The following is a 20,132-nucleotide window of genomic DNA, read 5'->3' on the forward strand; positions in this document are numbered from 1 at the left end:
GCAATAGATCTAGCTAGCTCAAGTAGTCAATCGTTGGCTTGGACCTAAAGTTCCCGCTCCTTGGTCATTGTCCAGTTGTGTTAAGATTTGGACAGCTGTCTTTGCTACAGCACTGGTATCCTCAAGCTGTGAGAGGTACGAAATTGAGTGGTCAATAAGATCCCGGCAATCGGTGACACCGGAAAGGCCGTGGACTTCAATATCATTTAACAGACAAGCGACGGCTGCATAAATATGGACAGTAGCAGCCCTGCGAAGGGTCGAATTAGCACGTATAAGCACTGGTGACCACGACTTGCTCCTACCATTGTCGGCGTTTGGTCAACGGGATTGTCCATTCACGTTGAATCAATAGAATGCCCCTGGCCGAGCTGAGACAGATCGCCCTCGGTCCACCGTACTGGTCCTGATCGACAAGCCAGGAACTTTGCAGTGTGCGGTTGATGACCATCCTGTAATATAATAGAACTAGCGTGAGGTAGACTCTTTGCCAAGCAATCCAAGGATAAGTTGTGTCGCGCCGAGTTGTGTAGTCGTCTTGAGGCTGATCGGGCTGTAGATGGCTGGGGAGGCTCGAGATTATCTCAGCCAGCTTATTATCTGTGTCTTGTACAATTTGCACAACGGGGCTTTCCATGGACCGTAGATCTCGACGAAATCTCTGGTAGACGGAAGAAACACTGATCATGAAGATGTGATAGTCGACGGGAGAACACGGTGCTATTCCATCACAGCCTTTGGCAGTCATGGCCGGCTCAAACTCCAGCTCCGGTAACGGGACATTGAAATCATGTTCTGTGATGCATGGTGCATACCATGGTACCGATAGCCTGGTTGTAGATCAGCTCCTGATTTCAACTTCGCGACGGAGCAAACCCGGACCATTCACAGATAATCAAAGTCCACCATAGCCTGCGGCACAACTGTGGTCTGATTCTTAAGCTGGTGACCATGGATCTGTCCATGCCTAAGCCCTGCGCGATGCGAATGGCGCAAGACCACAAGTTCTTGTACAACTTGTACTCCCCGAGAGTGTTAAAGCATATTCCTAAGACAGCGATCGTCTGCACGGTGAGAACATCATCCCTTCTCATAAAATTTGAGAAATGAAGGTAATAAAGTGACGTATCGAACCACAAGCGTAGACTAGAATCGACGTCACCTCGTTGCTTTGTCAGTGTTAAATGCACCAACATCGATTGATCGCGTCATTACCTGTCGGAAGGTTTAGATTGATGCTCTCCCTTTCATCCATAGTAAGCAAGGCAGCCTGCGTGAGTCTCTGAGCATTCGATCCTAAAGAGCAATTGACGGATTCTTACAGCAAGGACGGCAAAGTATAGAGCCAGCCACGCGGGATCGATCTGATCGGCAGGCGTGCCAGCGGATAACTTCTCCCAGAGGAGTTCATGCTCGTGGTCAAACTCTGGGTATTGCACGGCGTAGTGCACCCACGAGTTCCAAATTTTGTCATGCTCGATCAGCTTGATGCTGCAATCCCGTGTCGGGAAGACAATGCAGTCGTGGTCGAAATGGTGGCGGACAGGTGCCTGCTGGACGTTGTCAAAGAGATACCGTTCATATAGGTCGTAGTCCTGTACCGCGCCCGCATCGAGTGTGGCGACAGACTGGGGCTTAGGTATTGACAGATACATTGCATGCCGCAATCTCCGGTTCTCTTCGAGAAGCTCATTGTATGTCGGCAAACGGTCTTTGGCAGGCGCTCTACCCCAATAAGCTTCTAGAATAGGCCTTATTCATTCAGAGTGCACCTACGTGGTGACTGCACCGCGGACGAGAACCGTCTCCTTACAGCAAGCATCCGGTATGCCCTTCCTGATGCATTGATTACAAGGGGCGTTCTTGTCACATTTGATCTTGAGTCGAGAGCACCGCGTGCAACTCTGAGGCGCACGCTGTGTTGATCGTAGAGCACCAACGGGTGACTCGAAATTGGCTGGTGAGTACATACCTGGGGTTCTACTCGCCAGAAGTCGGCAGATTGCAGGAGCAATATGCAGCTGGCCAAGGCTCTTGCAGAACGTGGAAAGGAGATATATCGCTGACTCAACGAGATTGCTCAAATCACGCTCGTCACTCGGAACGATTGGCTGATTCAGGAAACTCGCCCGAACTCACCCGCGGGGGAGAGCCTGACACGTGACCTGCAGATAACCACCTCTTATGCTTCCACTACTTCGTTATTCGTACTTCTCATCTCTTTAATCGGCTCTCCTCTGCCTCCAGGTATCCTCAGTGACCCAGGCGTTTTGATACCGCTAGCAAGTACGACATTGATCCCTCCAGCCCGGTCATGGATCAGCCACTCGCTTTCCACGGCACAATCGCACACTGTCTGGACGATGGCACGACCAAGATTCTCCCCGACAGCCTCCTGGTTGTCGGCCAAGATGGCCGAATATCTCACATCAAGCACGGCATACCCACCTCCTCCGCTCAGGACCTTCTCTCGCAACTGAATCTCCCAGGATCCCCGCCCACACTCCGTTTCCTCTCAGCAACCTCATTCCTGATCCCAGGCTTTGTCGACACGCACAACCACGCCCCACAATGGGCGCAACGCGGGCTGGGCGGCGGGCTCCACATCCTCGACTGGCTGGAGCGCGTGACGTTCCCGAACGAGGCGAAATTCGCGGACCCGGAGTACGCACGAGCCATCTACTCCTCTTGCGTCGACGGATTCATCAAGCAAGGCGTGACGACCTGCTCGTACTACGGCTCGCTCCACGGGCCGGCCACGAAGATCCTGGCCGAGATATGCCTTGAGAAAGGGCAGCGAGCGCTCATCGGGAAATGCAACATGAACCGCAGTGCGCCGGATTACTACCGCGACAAGGACGCGGCGGAGTCGTTGAGAGTCACTCGGGAAGTCATTGATCACGTACGCGGGCTTGATCCGGCGGGGGAGCTGATCAGACCGATTCTGACGCCGCGCTTTGCGATCTGCTGCGATGAAGAGCTGCTGACGGGTCTCGGGGCCCTCGCGGCGCAGAACCCGGAGCTGCCGATCCAGACGCATTTCAACGAGGCACAGCAGGAAATCGACGCTACCCTGAGCCTGTTTCCGAGCTTTCAGAATGAGGCCGATCTCTACGAGCATTATGGGCTGCTGACGGACCGCAGTATACTCGCTCATTGCACCATCATGACTGACTATGAGATTGAGAAGCTTCGAGAGGCGGGCAGTGGCGTGGCTCACTGTCCTGTGTCAAACACGACGGTGGGAGGTGGGTTCATGGCCGCGCCGATCGCAAAGTTCCTCGAAAAGGGAATCAATGTCGGTCTGGGTACGGACAGCGGCGGAGGATTCTCGTCCAGCATCCTTGACGCAATCCGCCAGGCGATCATTGTCTCGAACGCCAGGCAGGTCATGACGGGCGAGTCCGCGCTCTCCGTCTGGCAGTGCTTTTTCCTCGCTACCTTGGGTGGTGCTAAAGTCTGCAGCCTGGATGACAAGGTTGGAAACTTCCAAGTCGGCAAAGAGTTTGATGGTCTTGTGCTCCAAACGGAAATCGATGGAGTCATGACCATGCTCGAAAAGTCAGACACTCTTGAAATCATCTTTGAAAAGTTTTTGATCACGGCGGATGATCGCAATATCGCTGAGGTCTATGTCAAAGGCCGTCAGGTCAAAGGCTCGGTGTGACGACCCGCAAAATGATCACGCCTTTCGTTCGGGCAGTTGTCACCGGTAACCATTGAGCCGAGCGTTGGATAGTCAAAATAATATCTCCCTATCCAGTATAGCAACTTCTAAATGAAATGTAGCTGTAGAACAGGGGCGCAGCAGCGAATGAAAAAGAGAACAGGCGATGATTAGTAGCTCTGGATTTTCATTATGCTCCGCCTTCATCTTGTCATCTAATATCCACCGTACCGCAAGTATGTTAGCAACTTCGGGAGATAGTAGCTGCAGCTGCTGCATAGTTAGGACGGGATACATATGGTCTTTGAATGGAGTGAGTTGGATCGTGAAATGTGCTTCAGGTGGTGATTGCATCGATTGTCCCCTCCAGCCGCTGCGTCCGCAATCCAAATCCGCCCTGATATCCAGCAGCATCTTCCTCACCAGAGAAACATGATTGGATAAATCGTAACAATAATTCAACCCTCGAGCCTTCGATTGGATTGGATTATCAGACTTATAAGCACCATCAGTATTGTGAGCTATTCTCCTCGTCGTCCGAGGTTGACTCTATCCACTCCGTGGTTTTCCATTTATTCCATACCCATAGCCAAACGATATTCCCTCCGGGCTCCTTCATAGGGGATTTGAAAAGTTTCGCGTCTCGGATCTCCATCCTTAGGATTATACGGTACCGGCCCGGGCCAGACCCCGCTTCCATCTCTCGGTCCTTCTCGATAATACCGCTGGCACTCTAGGTAGTCCGTCCAATTGCACCCAAACAGCCTCATTTGGATCTCAGAAGGCACGAGTCCATTTGGATCCATGCACTCATTGACAGCACCATGATTGACAAACGCTCGGATCGTGTCGCGCACTCCTTTGACTTGATTTTGGCGGTCTAGCGTGTGACTGTTCGCGAACTGCCACAGAAGTTCCAAAGGCTTGCCCCGGGGTCCATGATTATTGACATCCGCAGAATTTTCAAAGAGTAATTCTAGAAGTGTAGGGTTACTGAAAATATATGGATTGGTGCCTACCCCAGCGACAGCGTAATGGAGCACTCCTCCCAATGGACCGCATTGATCGTTAATGTGTGCACCCCATTCTTCAAGGATTCGGAGAACTTCCCTATCGTTTTCTGGATTGCCGAGTCTAATGCGAAGTCCGAGACCAGCCATAAGTGTGAGTGTCTTTCCTTGAAAGAATTCTTCAACTTGGGGATATTCCCATCCTAAGAACCAACTCAAAAGTTTCAGATCCACGTTCGCAATATTCAAACTCTGGCGTCCTGCCATTAACAATCTCAGTATTCTTGGTGTGCTGAAGCCGACTGCGAACAAAAGCTCATGGTTTTCAATGGTCGCCCCATATTTTAGAAGAAGTGTGAGCATTTGAGCCCAATCGTCTTCGTAGTAGTGCAGATTATATATCCGCTTGCAAGCAGAGAAAACCACCTGAGCCTTGAGAAACCTCAAAAGCCGACTAAAGTTAGCGGACTTTCCTCTTCCTACTGCACTTAAGATGTTGTCGACAATGTGCTGCATGTGATTAGATCTGGCCCGCTGAAGGTTTTCTTGAAGAAATTCATCCACATAATAGGCTAACATGTGAAACACTGAGAAATTCATTAGTTCGAATCGAATGCCATGACTTTCCAACATGCTAGCCAAAAATCGGCAATTGCATTTGAAAGACAGCTTCTGATGGACCTCAATAAACGCAGGAGTAAAAGACTTTCCAATGATTCTGCGGCATGAAACTTTGGAGAGCTTCTCGTAGGCAGTAGCATGTTCAAACACGGCTTTCGCGGCATAAGCAAGAAGAAGTGTCTCAGAAGCGGGTACGTGAGTTAGAACCATCTCAGTGGAGCTTAGTTCTGCACTAGTGTTGCCACCTGCACCTATGTTGTTCTCACGATCAGAAAAGGCCTGCGCGCGAAGAAACCTCAACTGAAACCGTATGGATATCGCGTCCGCGCTGGCAAATCTTAGAGCAAGCTTCGATCCATCCTGCCTGATGGCCTCAGCACAGATCTGCATCCATATCTTGTGGCCTAAGTCAGGGGTGGACATATCTCCAACCAGCTCCTTCCAGCCACCGAGTTCCAGGTAGGTGTTTGCCGTTCTGTGAATCAAACGAGGCAATTCGCAGTCGAATATTATGTCATCAAACTCGGCTTGAGCTTTGAAGACTTCTACAATGCCCCCTGTAACAGCAAGTAGCCTCATCGAGAACGAGGAGTCGTCAATCCCAAGCAGATGAGTTGTTGCATCCGGAGAGGACAGATTCCATGATGAGGGAACATAATAAAGTGCCTTTGCAAGCATGGCTGTGGTCAGATCAGATTGCTTGTAGCAAATCAACAGCAACAAGAGCGCTGCTATTTTTCTCTGGGCAGGTGCATAACGTCGAAAAATCCGAGAATAGATCTGGTGCAGCTCCTCTGGTAATTCTGCAAGTCTTTGTTCTAGTTCAGCAGATCCCAGTCGTTCACCACGGCTCAGGCCTTCTATCAGCTCATTGACGGCAAAACGAGCCCATAGGAAAACACCCTGGGATTTTTGTGCGACTTCCTCAGCCAAAGCGTGTAGAGCAACAGGCTCATACTGCCGAGCTGAGTAGAATTTTTCCAAAACGTCTAACCCGAAGGACTTGATAGCGTCAAAATTTAGCTCTTGCATCAAAATGACTGGCATACCAGCGAATGCGTCTGGGAATGGAGGATCAGGTCTGCTCGCGGTACATATTTTGATATTCTTTTGGTGAAGGCCCTTGATGAAGTTTGTCAATTCCACTTGTCGTCCATCATACTCGTCAAGGCCATCCAGGAGTATAAGGATATTTTCTGAACAGCTGGCAAGCGCCTGGAGGAGAGCATTCTTCAATGATTCGAGGGGCAGGTGCCCGGGGAATCCCGTTGGTCCAGCCAATGCTGGAATTTGCAAGGATCTCTTTTCAAAGAATTCATTTCGGGCGAATTGTTTTATAAAGTTTTGTAGTTCGGGGACGTGCTGGGAGAGGTCAGGTATATCCTGACAAAGCTGAAAAAGGAGGCATCTCAAGAATCCTTCAAAGCTATTGCTTATGCCGTCACGTGCCCGGAAATCGAAAAAGAAGTAAATCACTTTCCACAGCTTCTGATGAGCGTGTTGTAGAACCTCAGTAGTTTTTTCGGAATGTGCAATGTAGTTCATCAGCGTCGACTTCCCGCTTGCCGCCTTGCCCGAGATCCAGAAGAACGGACAGTCCTCCTCGAGCCAGGTTTTAAAGGATGAGGTCCAAATCCAATCAAATGTTTTTTGGGTCGTTTCTATGCCGCTGATTTGTTGTTGTCGAACACACCGTTCTTTGAAATCCAGGATTTCTTTCAGGACTGGCAACAGCGTCAGTTCTCCCTGAGCAGAAGACAAACTAGCTGGGATGAATCACATGTCACACACCTTGACATTCGGCCGCAAGACGCGCGTGCTCAGCTTTCTGTGCTGCAGTTTGCAATTGCCTTTCCCGTGCCTGAATTCTTGCGAGAAAGCCTTTCAATGCCGACCTGAAATCTGCATAGGCTGATGAGTTTGCTGAGCGGAAGCGTGCCATATCCATGTGGTTTTCGTTGACATGCGAACGTTGCTCGACGTCTTTTCGATTGAAGAAGGACGACGAATCTGGGACAATCTTGCCATCCAAATGCTTTATCGACGACAGCCCTTTACCTTCCTGGAAGCTATAAAGCTGGATCTTCTCATGGGCAGGGATATTTTGATTGAGAAGTTGATTGAAATCGCCTTCGACTAGGCTCAGCTTTTCTCCGTCGGGCTTCAGCCCTCTGAGGATCTCCTTGTAGAGACTAAAGCCACCCGGCAGAGCGCCCACGATATTGCTCAAGATTTCACCATATCTAGCGGCACTTGAGCCACGATGAGGCGTCCCGAAGAAGAAGATCGCAGAACAGGATTGATTGAGACATTTCAGATGGTTCTCATACTGGGCGGATTGGACGATTGCGTCCTTCACCAGTATTCCACCAAGACTGTGCGCAACAAAGATGATCGGCCTTGTCAAAAAGTCGATTCGATTGTTCGTGAGCTGCTGGAGGAGATTATTGGCATGTTGAGTAATAGTCATTTGATTCGTCTGTGCCGCGTAGAAATGGGACGGATGTGAGTCGTAGCCATACGTAATGACCCTTACATTGGCACAATCATTTGGAAGAAAATCAAGCGGCCAATAGCAGCCTCGTTTCTTTTGTAATTCGGGATGCGTAGTGTCTCCATCGGGCTGGATAGTCTGCTTCTCTTTTGCACGGCTAGAGCCGAACGTTGAGAACCTGAACCTCTTGCTCTTGGGGGCCGTTGGGTTTTCGTTCTCGGCCGGACCTCTCTTGTCGTACCAGGTTTTGAAGGGATGGCCCTTGAGGCCATGTACAAAGCAGATGTCGGCGAGAACATCTGTGGAAACAGGAGGACACCACAACTCAGTGACGCCGTTATCGAGGATATGAGGTAGAGGTCTTAGGATGGGCTGGTCGCGATCCTCAAGAACAGGCTGCCACTGATGATGGGTGATTCCATTTGGCGTTGGCCCATTCTGGGCTTCGGAAGCCATTGCGTCAAGTGCATATGGGCAAGAGCGTGAGTGGAGGAGCAACGTTTATTGGGGATTGTGACATCCCACATCATCGTCTTCCTGAGAAGCCCTCGTTCAACATCGGTTTAGCAATCTCCTCGTTGCAGCCGCTCCTGGAGGAAAAGAAGCTGAATGCCATGACCAGGCGGCAAGATGTCTGCGGTTAGGCTGGTAAGTTCAGCGAGGAAGACCAAGAAGGGCAGCCCCTAAGCATTGGCTGGACGCTGCAAGCATCAACTCCAATCAGCCACTTTTGGCGCCTGATATGTAAGTCGGTCTTCGCTTGCAGGCTTCGTTAATTATTTGCCCAAGTCGCCCGCAGCCTCAATGCTTGTCAGACTTTTCCTATCTGCAGCATGTGGGTGACACCTGCGTTCTCTTTAATTAATAATGGATGAAATGACCATGCAGGTAATCGACAACCGCGCCCTAGATTTTACCAGCACGGTACGGATGAGGGGAGTGGTGCAAGGTCCTTTAGGTAAGGACAGGACCTCAAGGACCACAAATGAGATAGAACTACACAGCCCGACTTTACGTAGACAATGGTTCACCTCTCAGAGGAATCCAAGGAACCCATGCAAAGGAGAAAAGAACAATCCACCAAACCAACCAAATCATTAGCACGCTAAACCGAGCATAGGCATATCTCGTTCAATCATTTCAAGGTATAAAGTATGTGGATGTATACACGTCCATCAATTTGAACACCCAGCTCAAGCTCAAAAACCAGCTGTTTGTCTCATCCAGCTGCAGCTCGTCAAACAGGTGCACCCAGCGCCTGACGTGCCCTTGTCCAGTAAGCCTGACGCTCAGGGGAATTCGCCGTCTGCACACAGCCAGTGATAAACCCATTCTGCCAGCCCTGCAGTCCACCATCAACCACCATCGCCCTCTGCTCCGTCGAGCACTTAGTCGCATAATACCACGACGCGGCCGCCCAAGCGTACTGATCCGGCTGCACCAGCTCGAGCACCTTCGCCGGATCCCCCGCGGCCGCGGCAACCTGTGGCGCCAGCTCGGGGATGCTAGCAGCATACTCGGCGACGAAGTTCGGCATCAGCATGGCACGGGTGCCTTGGCCAGGCCGACCGGGCGCCGGGAAGTGATTGCGGTTGAATTTGAAGTCGCCGGATTCGAACGCCATCCAGGAGAGGAGTGCGGCTTGCTCGGCCGCCGTGGTGATACTGTATGTTGTGAAGCCGGCGAGCAGGGCGTTGACGACTGTTGCGGATGAGACCGAGCACTCGTCCGGGAAGGACGCGCCGATGCAAGTGTTGGAGGTGGGCGCGATGGCGATAAGCTGTTGGACTGCATCGGCGGCGCGGGCGGGCAGTTCGTTGTCGTTGTTTTGCGTCGGCAATGGCGTTGCGAGAGTGGTGCCAGCCACCAGCGCCATGACCGCGAGAGGACCTGTACGTAGGCTACGCATCGTTTCGACTTGTGTTTCTCCAAGCCGGTATTTCTTTTTCAGACTCGTGGTTTTCTTGAGAGATAAAGCTTTTGTAACCTCCAAACCCCGGAAAAGGAATGTTACGGGGTTTTAAACTAAAGGAATGTGCGGATATAAAACGAAAAGGATCAAACCACCAAAGTAACGCGCAGCGAGCGTGGGAGGGAGGGAGCAGGATGAATTCAAAGACCACCCACAAGTACACATACACAACGAAAGCAACAAAGGCAGCCGGGCCATTCATTATAAGCAAGCTTTGAACAAGCACGAGGACACGCACAAGCCTCCGTGCTTGTTCTGAACAAGGCTAGACAAAGGGGACGTCGATGTCAATGTCGATGTCGATGTCAGTTCGCAGGGAGGTCAGGCCTCCGTTGGACACCAGAAAAGAATGGCATGTTCGGCGGCATGAACGGTCGCTCCAATGGGAGGCCTCAGATACTCGGTCCCTGGTATGGCGCAAACGTTAGTGGCCAGCCGTTGAAGCGATGTATGTAAGCTCTTCCATCGTTGGGTGTCAGATGCTGGTGGACGTGGACGACAGGACTGGAGGGGATGAGACGGCTGTTTCGAAGACGCTGGGGGCTGGGAAGAATAGGAGGATCAGATCAGTGGGCGAGGAGTCAGGATGGACATGGAGAGGGAGGGCAAGGCGGCATTCGAGCTACTCGTAAAGGGGGCCAAGCTTTCTTTGGGCACGGGGATTGCCCCACTAGCTGATTGGTTGGCTGTCGAAGTGATGTGTTATCGCCTAACCTGCCATAACCATCTCAAGGAGCTCAGCGCCAATAACGGCGGTTGGTTAGTCTTATAGGCGGCGTGGGACCCGCTTCTTGTACTCGGTGCCCAGTACCATGGAGTGCTTCGTACACAGTACAGCTCTTCGAGAGAAACCAAGGTCGTCTTTTTCAAATAGCTGCTATATAGGGTATCATTATATTCCATCATTCCCAACCAGTTATAACCTGGCTAACGCCCCGTAACCACGTGCGTGCACGCCTGTGCCCATGCCTATACTCGCAACAGAGCAAGGCCGAATTCCGCGCGACTTTTCTCCAGCATATGTGCCCCATTCCATCACTGTCACTTCCAGACTCCGATAAAGAGATGATATCTCGACGGAATGGACCGCGATGATGGTGTTTGATGAGGAGGAGGATAATGATCATGGCTCATTCCTCCTCACCCTCGGCATCCTCGTCGTCTTCTTCGTCTACACCATTTTGAACAGCTGTGTCCTCTTGCTCGACCTCAATCTCGCCTTCAGCGTCAGCGTCAGCGTCAATGTCAGAGTCAGAGTCGGAGTCGGAGTCGGAGTCGGAGCTACTGCCATCATCATTGTCGCTTGGGTCACTGCTGCTTTGCTCCTCGACTTGTTGCAAGTCCTCTTCTTGCTTGACGGTCAACCTCCCGCTCCGTCGGGCATTCGTTTGCGTGCGTGCTGTGGGAGCAGCAGGTTCATGGTCAAGAAGCCACCACTCGCCCTGCTTCCTGCCAGGCTGGATCAGGCCTTCTTTGATAGCCCACTCTCTAAGGCCGGTGTCAATTGCTTCCTGATTGAGGCTGTATGCATCGCGCTCAAAGTGGCGGCCGACGTGCTCCATGCGAGCATCCCAGGCCTTGCCGTCTTCGGTGTCGACGAAGGACTCGCCGCAGAAGCCGCAGCTGCTCCTTTTGGGGGCCTTTCTCCGATCGATCCAGCAGCGGGTTCGGATGCTTTCAAGCTGCTTCTCGAAATTGTCTTTCTCCTTCTTCGACACGCCTTCCTCGCCTTTCTTGGTTCCGACCCAAGGAGCGTGCATCCGTCGACAGTGCTGGGTGAATAGGTCCTTCCGGTTGAAGTCATTGAAACCTCGTTGTTGACTACGGCTATCATCTGGGGAGCAGGATCCTAGATCACATCGGAAATAACCCAGTCGCAGGTGTTGAGATGCGACATGACGTTTCCATTCGTTCTTACTCGCAAACGTAGCCTTGCACCCATAGTGATGGAAGGTACAAGGGAAAGACTTGGCTCCCTGCTGTGGCTTTTTGACCGAATGCTTCGCACCTCTACCGGTGACGTTCTTGCTTTTAGCACGGGAATGCTCAGGTGCCATTTTTCGGCCCTTCGAGGTTTTGCTGACTCGTGCTTGTCCAAGGACTCCTTTTATGGTGGAGTTTCGCCCGGTCCCAGACAATCTTCGATTCAGAGAGTCAACACGATTCAGTCGACTAGTGCTTCCTCGAGCAGGCCTTCTTGCTCCGGGGACGAAGTCGGAATCGTTGCCACTCTCAATGCCTCCGTAATCGTCCTCCGGATCCTTGACGGTGATGGTGTCATCGTCATGCAGGGACATGCCAAGCCCAGAATCTGCTGGACTGGCAAGTTGCTCTGACAGTTCGAGTTCCTCGGGATTGAGCTTAGGTTGAAGCACTTCTCTATCATCCATGATGCTATCCTCTAGTTCTGGCTCTGGATCTGGTGTCACCTGGAGGTCCCTCATTCTCAACGGCGTCTGCGTGGAAGGTATGGAGTTAGGAAGGGGAGTCATCGGGGACGGTTGTGGATTCCAATTGTTGACAACATTGAAGGGAGTGCCCAGTGTTGGTCCGTACAGGTCACAATCACGGGGAGAGATGGGAATCTCAAAGGGGCTCCGAATAATGTCAGGACTAAGTGCATAGTCGCTTGTAGTGGAGTCGGTGCTGGACGCTGCAAACCCAGCAGCGTCGGGAGGTGACATATGACGCACACATCGAAATTGGGTCGCATCACCAGGGGAAGGGGAGCATATCCCAAGTTGATACAGCTCATTGTCTTGAGTGTTCCTCTGGTATGGAAGAGAAAACCCATGGGCAGCAGGGTCATAAGCAGAGAAACTACCCCTTAGGAAGTTGTTTGGGTGATGGTGTGACAGGGAGCCCCCATGGGGTGGAAGGCCATGGGGTGGAAGGGCATCAAGATAAGGGTCGATACTGCTTGATTCACCTGGGTAGGACCAGACCGGGTGATGGCTTTCGTAACGATATGGATTGTTTGCATACTCTGGCCCCTCGCTTCCAAGCAAATCTTGGTAGTTCAAAGTATAGTCCATGACACTGGATCATCCAGATAACGCAGTGAGGATGACAGTGCGATGAAGGGTGGGAAGAGAAAGATGAGTCTGACTTGTTGAAAGGGACAGAGTGATTTGGGGTAGCACGGGCATATGAAGGGATAGTGTGGACGAGGTGGAAAGGCAACTCTTAAGAGAAGAAAAAAGCATATGGCAGCGGGAACAGTTGGGTGGATCTGGGTTTCCAGCGGAGTGAAAAGCAGAGGACTTCCTAGGAGTACTAGCATCTCCTGCTTCTGCTTTGATGGTGTCATGGATGGAGAGGAAGAAGGGGGCCAGAAAACAGAGGCCTCGAACAAAAAAGCCACAGCATCGGATGCTCATGGGTTGGGTTGGCTGGCATGGGGGGTGGAAGCAAGCGCATCAACCTCATGGGCCATGGGATCGGCCTTGTTGAGTGTCGAGGAGCGGATTAGCCGTCGCAGAGCCTCATCGCCCTCGTGGGACCTCACAAGAGGGCCGGCTAGGTGTATCGAAGGCTTTGACTAAGGGACAGTAGTGTTGGAATACCCTGGTCGCCTTGTTGATTGAGAATGGTCGAGTCTCAAAAGTGTCACACGGGCGAATGTCGAGACTCGAGTGGCGCGACTGGCATGCACCAGGCACCCCGGCAGATTCGATTGCGGTGATAGGCTGTCTCCCCAAACCGGTGTATTTCCTGGACAGCGGGTTGGGTCAGGCGAAGCTGGGGACGCCTTCTGGTTGCCTTTCTGGTCTCGTCAGCCATACGCTTAAGCTATTCGGGCTTTCATGGTTGTGGACAAGGCGGCACGCTCTGCCACTGCCACCAACTAAACTCGATGGGTTTTGGTAGTCGGTTGACGTGAATGCACACTCGCGTGGCCGCCCGGGCGGCCCCTGCTTCGCCCCGGCGCTGAGAATCGCGGTCAGGTCCAAAAGAGCCTATCATCCCAAATCCGGTTGGGCTGATTGGACTGTCTTGCAGACTCCTCGCATTGTCGCCCAAGCCCAACGACTGGCATGGACTCTTGTCTCGCTTCGTGGCTTTCATGGTGGCTTGATATTGAGGGAAATGCATGGCCGATTGCAGTAGTGGGTTTTATGTTTTATCAGCTATTGTGCAAGCAGGGGGGGCACGAACAGGTCGTTTGGGGAGGTCATGGTAGTAGGTAACGACGAGATAGAATGTGGAGGCTAATATTGCGCTGGCGTTGGGGGACTGGCGTTTCCTCCAGGGAACTGGGGAGGGATCATGCCTGGGATGGGGGACTTCAGTAACGAGCAGAAGTCCCATCTGGGAGAGAGATTGACCAAACGCCTCTAGTAGTAGGTAGCAGCCAGGGTTCAAGGTTGGGGTGGACCCGAAAGAGAGGGTCGGGACGGATGGGCATGGGTTAGGTTTGGGCGTGGACGAGGGACGGGAAAGCCAAACCGGTGCAGAGCTTGGAGCCCAGTACGGAGTACGGAGTACAGCGAGGGATAAATTGATAATGTGTCTGTGGGCGCGTGAGAAGTCTGGGGGGCTGTCAAAGCGGCCAGTACTAAGAATATCTGCATCCGTCACCATCGCGCGCTAGCGATACGAGAAAGGCGCTCATGGCGCCTAGGGAGATCTAAGAGGGGTCGAGGGGTCTATCTGGGGAAGCTGAGGCATGATTTGATGGAGTAAGGAGTAAGGACGTGCACGATTGGGGGATATTGTGAAGACAGATCTTATTCGTTCTGATGCCCACGGCTGAAGGCTAGCAGCTGAGAGAGGATGGAAGAGGTGCAGAAGTGGAAATTTTGTGCCTCTGGGAAGCGAGGGTTTGGGAGTTGGGAGCCCAAGATGGTAATGATCTCTGGTTCTGGTCTCCAGCACAAGTCTTGGGATGTTGGAGGTTACATTGCAATGACAAGCAAGGCGACCGAATGCCCCCAAAAGTGAAGGGTGGGTGATTTGGACACGGCGTTAGCCAGACACATGAACAGGATGCAGAGATGTACATGTTAGTAAGGGCGGAGAACGGAGTACGCAAGTTACTAGTCTAGAAATCACCATGTCTAGAAATCACCATGAACACGCGTTTGATGAGATGCACTCCGGTCTCCAGCACCAGGGCAAGAGGCGCTGCGCTGGTACTTCTAGCAGAACGAACGGGTAGAGTGGAGTAAATGACCGTCAACTGAACCACTACTCGTAGAGTCCTGAACCGGTCCATCGTGCTCGAATCTCTCGCATCTCTGGCGTCTTCACACTCTTGAGTTTCGGGAGGTGCTAAGGGCCGCCAGACGCCGCCGTGACCAAGCAAATGGGGGCTGATCGTCCCTGTGGAACGTCCGCGAGGACAAGTTAGGGAGGTGTTCTCAGTATATAGTCTGGATACTCGGTAGCTCAATAGTTATGCAGCGACTAGTAGCTAGCAGCTAGTACGTGGTTGGGTGCTTCATCCCTGCCTGGCCTGGCGGCTGTTTGAGATTCGAAGAATAATTACTCAGGACATACGGAGGACATACCGTGGCCCAACGAAGGGGCAGCAGCTCTTCACCACATACAAGGATGCATATGGTGCAGAAGGATTGGGGTTGCAGAAAGGCCAGCGTTCGGAACTGTTGCTTTCCTTTGTGTTTGATGTCCTCAGGCCGCGACCACAGCGAGCAAGAAGTCGCGTGGACTGATGAAAACACGAAGGCAAGAGTGTCCGCAGAGCAGAACGAAACAGCAGCGGGAAACAATAGTTCCATTGACTCCCATGTTGGTAGGAGGGATGAGTCAGGAGCTGCCTGTCACGATCGTTCGATGCGGAACTTGCCATTGGCGTTGGCGTTGGCGTTGGCGTTGGCGTTGGCGTTGGCGTTGGCGTTTGCAGTTGGCATTGAAGAACCGCGAGAAGCACAACCAAATTCGAAAGTGCACCAGCCAACCAAGCCAGAGCCCAAAAACCCACCCCAGCCTCTCTGAAATCTGCCCTGCCCGGCCAGGCCAGGCCAGGACCCGGTCGTACTGTACGAGTAGTCATCCGTGGGCGCGAGCATCCGATCTTTTTGGACAGGAGGAACCTGAAGCCAGGGATATACCATGAACACCCACCGCACCCCCGGATCTGTGCCGCCAGTCACAAGCGACCCGGGTCCCCAGAAGCCTCTCTTTCGGCCCCTAGCGAGCGGCAATGCCTGAGGCCCAGCAGAAAACAACCTTGGTTAAAGCCAATCTGAACTGGAATGCTGTTGACTGGCCACCCCTCTCAGCCTCTGGGTCCCCAATGCATGCCAATGCCAACGCAATGCCACATGATGCCAGGCGTCCAAACCCCAAACCCGTCAGCAGTCACCCAGGGTCTCTGTACGGAGTACTCGAACGGTGGGCTGCCCAGGGCTACCAAGCAGTAGCTCACCCACTATCGTCAATCACAAAGGCGCAAGGGAAGGGTTAGGCACGGATGTGGATGATGCCCTCGCTCCCCTGGGCGCGCGTCCTGTGCCCTGCATTCCATATTTCGGGTGTGAGCCTTGGGCGCCGGGGACTGGCGGCGTCCCATGCGTGACTACCTGCGTCGTGAGGCGCATACTGCCCGTAGTACTCGGTACTCCGTATACTACTGTGTACAGGCTAAAAGTTGGGAAACAGATGGAAATGACATCGACATCGGTTGATCATCGATCCAACACGAGGTAACTCGGTACGTGCATATTTAGAAAAAGGGGGAAGTCCGCGGGCTAAGGGGCCTCCTGCTTGAGGGGTTTTTTGAGACGTTGGGAAACCCGAATGGTTGAAATGCGAGTGAGTGGCACACACACAACACCTCAGCACTCTCGAGCCTGGCAGTGTGGTGCTCCCTTTTGGATTGGTGGACTCGAATCTTATTGAGGGTTGTGCGTCTCTATCTATGTATACCCGCGACCGCGACCAGAGTATTCGCTAGACATAGAAGACTCTTTCGTAACATTGTGCCTCTGCTTCTGTCTACAGTACTTGCTCCAGGTCACTTGCAGCCTCCGTCCGCCCAGGCCCAGGCCTCTAATGGCTGAACGACCCCGGTGCGTGTTTCGTCGGTGAGCGCAGGATGGATCCCTGTTTTGCTACCCTTATGTGCCCAACTTGCGCGCTCCCCTACATGATATAATATCCTGGTCTGGCCAATGTTTCGTCTTCTGCCACATCGTTAGTTCCTCATGTACAGCCCGTACAGGGGTTCTAGAGTCGTCGAGCTGGGCTGCTGGACCCCTGGGCCCCTGGGGGTTTTTCCTCTATACATCACCCAGTCCCTGGTTCCTTGTACGGATACCGATTTTACCCTGCTGGAAGAACACGGATGTGCTGATCTGATCAGCGCTGAAGGCTCCGTATGCCCCCATTGTTTCTCAATCGAGTCTGTCGCTCACTACCAATCCGGCAAGCGTGCACTGCGCCTAAGCTTGGTCGTTCTTGTCTGGGGCTTTGCTTGCATTCATAAACCCTGCCACTTGTCTATTTGGAGACAATCTTGAATCCTTTCATATCAGCTTATGTTCTGGTCATGCCTTCCCTTGGAGATGGTGTCTTTGTCTTCTCGCTTAAGATCTGGTCATGGAGCCCCTCCCCAGCTGATACCCCTGTCCATCACAGATTCACTACTCCGTACCCATCCCGTAGGTAGGGAGTCGATTCCCAAGAAACCTGAACGGCCCAAAGACACAACCCTAGTCTTAATTCCACCCTCCGCAATACCGCAACCGAATCCATCTCTCGCTTGCGACTACCCCAATTCAAGAGCCCGAGCGTCCCAGATCGATGCCCACGTGTCGCCCCGGGATCCAATTCTGGTTTGAGTCAATAGACTCTCAGCGTCACAGCTTGAGCAACTCTCCTCCGCTTCCCTCCGCTCTCTTACTTACCCCTCCCCAAACATTGCTAGCCCCAGCGCCACCAACGGTCGAGCTTCTTTACGTCAACCTTTGCACCCTCATTGTGGACTAGATGGAGTTGCAATAGCACCTGCTAACCATTCTGAGCACAGCTCGACCTCCATTCTGGTCCAGACACAGCTCAATCTCTCCACTTTGAGCCTCAACTTGCTCTCCTCGTTCCTCACCTTGCCCATCCGGGCATCGCGCTCTTCGCCCGAAGCCATTCCCCACCATAGCCGACTTTCCATCCACGACGGCATCTTTTCAACAACTCCTGATGCAGTTTGGAGCCCATGCAACTGCTGATAGCTGGACATCCCACTTCAGCTAAAGCTTTGTTTCAACCACCGCTCATACCGAGTACGAGTATAATCCTAAGCACACCCTCCCTGTACCCTGTCCGCTCTTGCCAGGCTAGCCGAACATTGGCCTCAAATCTCGCGAACCCTCACTCGCATTCCCTCCTCATCGTACCAATCATAGTCTTCATTCTCTTGAGGGTGCTGTCTTTCAACCACGGTCACCATATCGCCCGGTCGGAGGTCTAGCTCCTCCTCTGACAAGGATCGGGATTCGGAACGTGATCGCCGACGATGGTTTGTTTTGCGCACATGGGTCTGGCGATGGTGTTCTTCAGCCACCCTCCCTTGAGCTTCTGGTGTTTGATTCGTGGAGAACGAAGGAATCGGCGGTGGGCTTGGAGCATGCTCAAATTCTTGTGATACAGACTGATCCCTGCCTACTTCCGTCTGGTCAGCCAAGAGAAAAGGTGAGTGCGTGGCCCATTGCATCTACCTGCTTCGCGACTCCGTCGTCCTTTGCTCCTCCTTCGGCCACGACCAGTCGACCTCGATCTCGATCGCTCTCGGCTGCGGTCTCTATCCCGGTCCTGGAAATTCTCACCGCTCTCATAGTGTTCATTCCGATACCACGGAGCTCGGCCTTGTTGGGATGGCGCTCGCACGTTCCGACCCAATGGTCTCGACGATGATCGGTGTTGGTGTTTAAGAGGTTGAAGGCTCGGCCGATACGTGGCAGGTGCTGTCTCTTCAAAACGAGTGTGTCCTGCGGCGGGATGCATGGCCAGTGGATACGGATTCGCATGAACTCGAGGCATAAATCCTGGCTCAGCAACTGGCGGCACTGATGTCGGACGCATTCTACCATTGTTTAACAACAGACTGTGTAGATCCAGCCACGAGCAGAACGCCTACCTTGCAAATGGACCATGCCCGTTATCTTGCCCAATAGGCTCATTGTAGCAATGGGGACTCGTCTGGTGTCTGTCATGAGACTCAAGATACCTAACGTGCTCTTGAGGTACCAGCTTGAGCTTTTGAAAGTGCTTTGATATTTCAAGATCTGGTGAAGCTGGACGGCGGTAGCTTCTTGCTTGTCTACCGCCAACGCGTTCATCATCCGAATCAATGAAGCCTCTCCCCGGAGAGCAGCTGGGATCATCGTAATAATCGTTGCCGCTGTCGATCGATTTCTTTGCCTTGGAAGACCGAGTCCGACTCAGTCGTGAACGGCTCCTGTTTCTAGGATGTCGACCAGAGAATGGATTCCAGCTCTGAGCTCTCGAGTGCCGACGCCTATAATGGCGCGGCCGATCGCTCTCTGAACTACTTTCTTCTTCACTTTCCGTATCTTCTTCTCTGCACCTTCGGCAGATAGTCTTTCCCGGCAATTGTCCAGGAGGGATGGGGTGTTTTCGATGATACCGGGCAGATCTGAACCTGCTGCAAATCTCACATTTGTATCGCAGGCCTGAAGAGTGTCCTAGACCCGGCGATGCGTGGTTTTGATGTTGGTGCATTGGAAGCATATGGGGCTGCACCGGAAATGGTCCGGGAGGAGCGGCCGCAAATGGTGGGTGATGACCCATGAACGGCTGTGGTGTGACGAAAGGAAGTCCTTGATCGGGCACAGGATAACACGCTGGCATGGGAAATATCGTAGGATGAAAGTAGGGAAGGAACTGTGGCTGAGGTTTCATATGGCTTGGTATGGGCGTCTCAATTACCGCAGGTCTAGGAGCATCTTGTAAAGGAGGGACCAGGTACATGGCGATCGGTTGTGGCAGTTGTTGGCTTTGAGTTGAGGAAGGATTGGTGGAAGGCTGGCCAGGGCCTTGTGTAGGCATGGGACCGGTTGAAGATGGCCGTGGCATAATGAGCGGTATATCTGGATTCTCACATTGAACGTGATTGTTTTGGCGAGAGTCCCTGGAAAAGAATGAGCGAGCGCCCCCTGGCAGTAGTGCTTGGGTCAGCAGTTTTCGCAGCGATGGCTGACTGGACTTCTTCCGCACATAAAAATGGCGGCCATCATGCCCGCGCTCAATCCAAACTGAAGTTGGTTTCATTGCTGCTGCCATGTTGTCACTGTGCTGATGCAAAGGATGTGGGAAAGAAGGAGCGCAGCAGATGTTCTCACTGACCTTGAAGGCTCCTTCTGCGCATCAGAGAAGCCAAAGTACGCG

At 52.6% G+C, this 20,132-nt stretch overlaps 6 protein-coding genes across 6 annotated transcripts; 1 reads left to right on the forward strand and 5 right to left on the reverse strand.

Annotated features, from left to right (window-relative positions):
- Nucleotides 1–18: 18 nt before the first annotated feature.
- Nucleotides 19–1,970, reverse strand: A1O9_09211 (uncharacterized protein; the record flags this gene model as incomplete). Its single annotated transcript, XM_013401905.1, has 6 exons — nt 19–250; nt 306–830; nt 883–1,162; nt 1,216–1,270; nt 1,323–1,725; nt 1,777–1,970. 6 exons carry the CDS (start codon nt 1,968–1,970, stop codon nt 19–21), a joined length of 1,689 nt encoding a protein of 562 aa, XP_013257359.1.
- A 344-nt stretch (nt 1,971–2,314) lies between these two features.
- Nucleotides 2,315–3,667, forward strand: A1O9_09212 (guanine deaminase; the record flags this gene model as incomplete). Its single annotated transcript, XM_013401906.1, has 1 exon — nt 2,315–3,667. One exon carries the CDS (start codon nt 2,315–2,317, stop codon nt 3,665–3,667), a length of 1,353 nt encoding a protein of 450 aa, XP_013257360.1.
- Nucleotides 3,668–4,239: 572 nt separating this feature from the next.
- A1O9_09213 (uncharacterized protein) lies at nt 4,240–8,248 on the reverse strand (the record flags this gene model as incomplete). The annotated part of the gene is made up of 2 exons (XM_013401907.1): nt 4,240–7,022; nt 7,090–8,248. 2 exons carry the CDS (start codon nt 8,246–8,248, stop codon nt 4,240–4,242), a joined length of 3,942 nt encoding a protein of 1,313 aa, XP_013257361.1.
- A 781-nt stretch (nt 8,249–9,029) lies between these two features.
- A1O9_09214 (uncharacterized protein) lies at nt 9,030–9,668 on the reverse strand (the record flags this gene model as incomplete). The annotated part of the gene is made up of 1 exon (XM_013401908.1): nt 9,030–9,668. One exon carries the CDS (start codon nt 9,666–9,668, stop codon nt 9,030–9,032), a length of 639 nt encoding a protein of 212 aa, XP_013257362.1.
- Nucleotides 9,669–10,894: 1,226 nt separating this feature from the next.
- On the reverse strand, nt 10,895–12,799 carry A1O9_09215 (uncharacterized protein; the record flags this gene model as incomplete). Its single annotated transcript, XM_013401909.1, has 1 exon — nt 10,895–12,799. One exon carries the CDS (start codon nt 12,797–12,799, stop codon nt 10,895–10,897), a length of 1,905 nt encoding a protein of 634 aa, XP_013257363.1.
- Nucleotides 12,800–19,165: 6,366 nt separating this feature from the next.
- Nucleotides 19,166–20,027, reverse strand: A1O9_09216 (uncharacterized protein; the record flags this gene model as incomplete). The annotated part of the gene is made up of 2 exons (XM_013401910.1): nt 19,166–19,429; nt 19,488–20,027. 2 exons carry the CDS (start codon nt 20,025–20,027, stop codon nt 19,166–19,168), a joined length of 804 nt encoding a protein of 267 aa, XP_013257364.1.
- Between the last annotated feature and the right edge of the window lie 105 nt (nt 20,028–20,132).

Source organism: Exophiala aquamarina (assembly GCF_000709125.1).
Source record: "Exophiala aquamarina CBS 119918 chromosome Unknown aczIA-supercont1.9, whole genome shotgun sequence".
In the NCBI taxonomy this organism is placed as follows: domain Eukaryota; kingdom Fungi; phylum Ascomycota; class Eurotiomycetes; order Chaetothyriales; family Herpotrichiellaceae; genus Exophiala; species Exophiala aquamarina.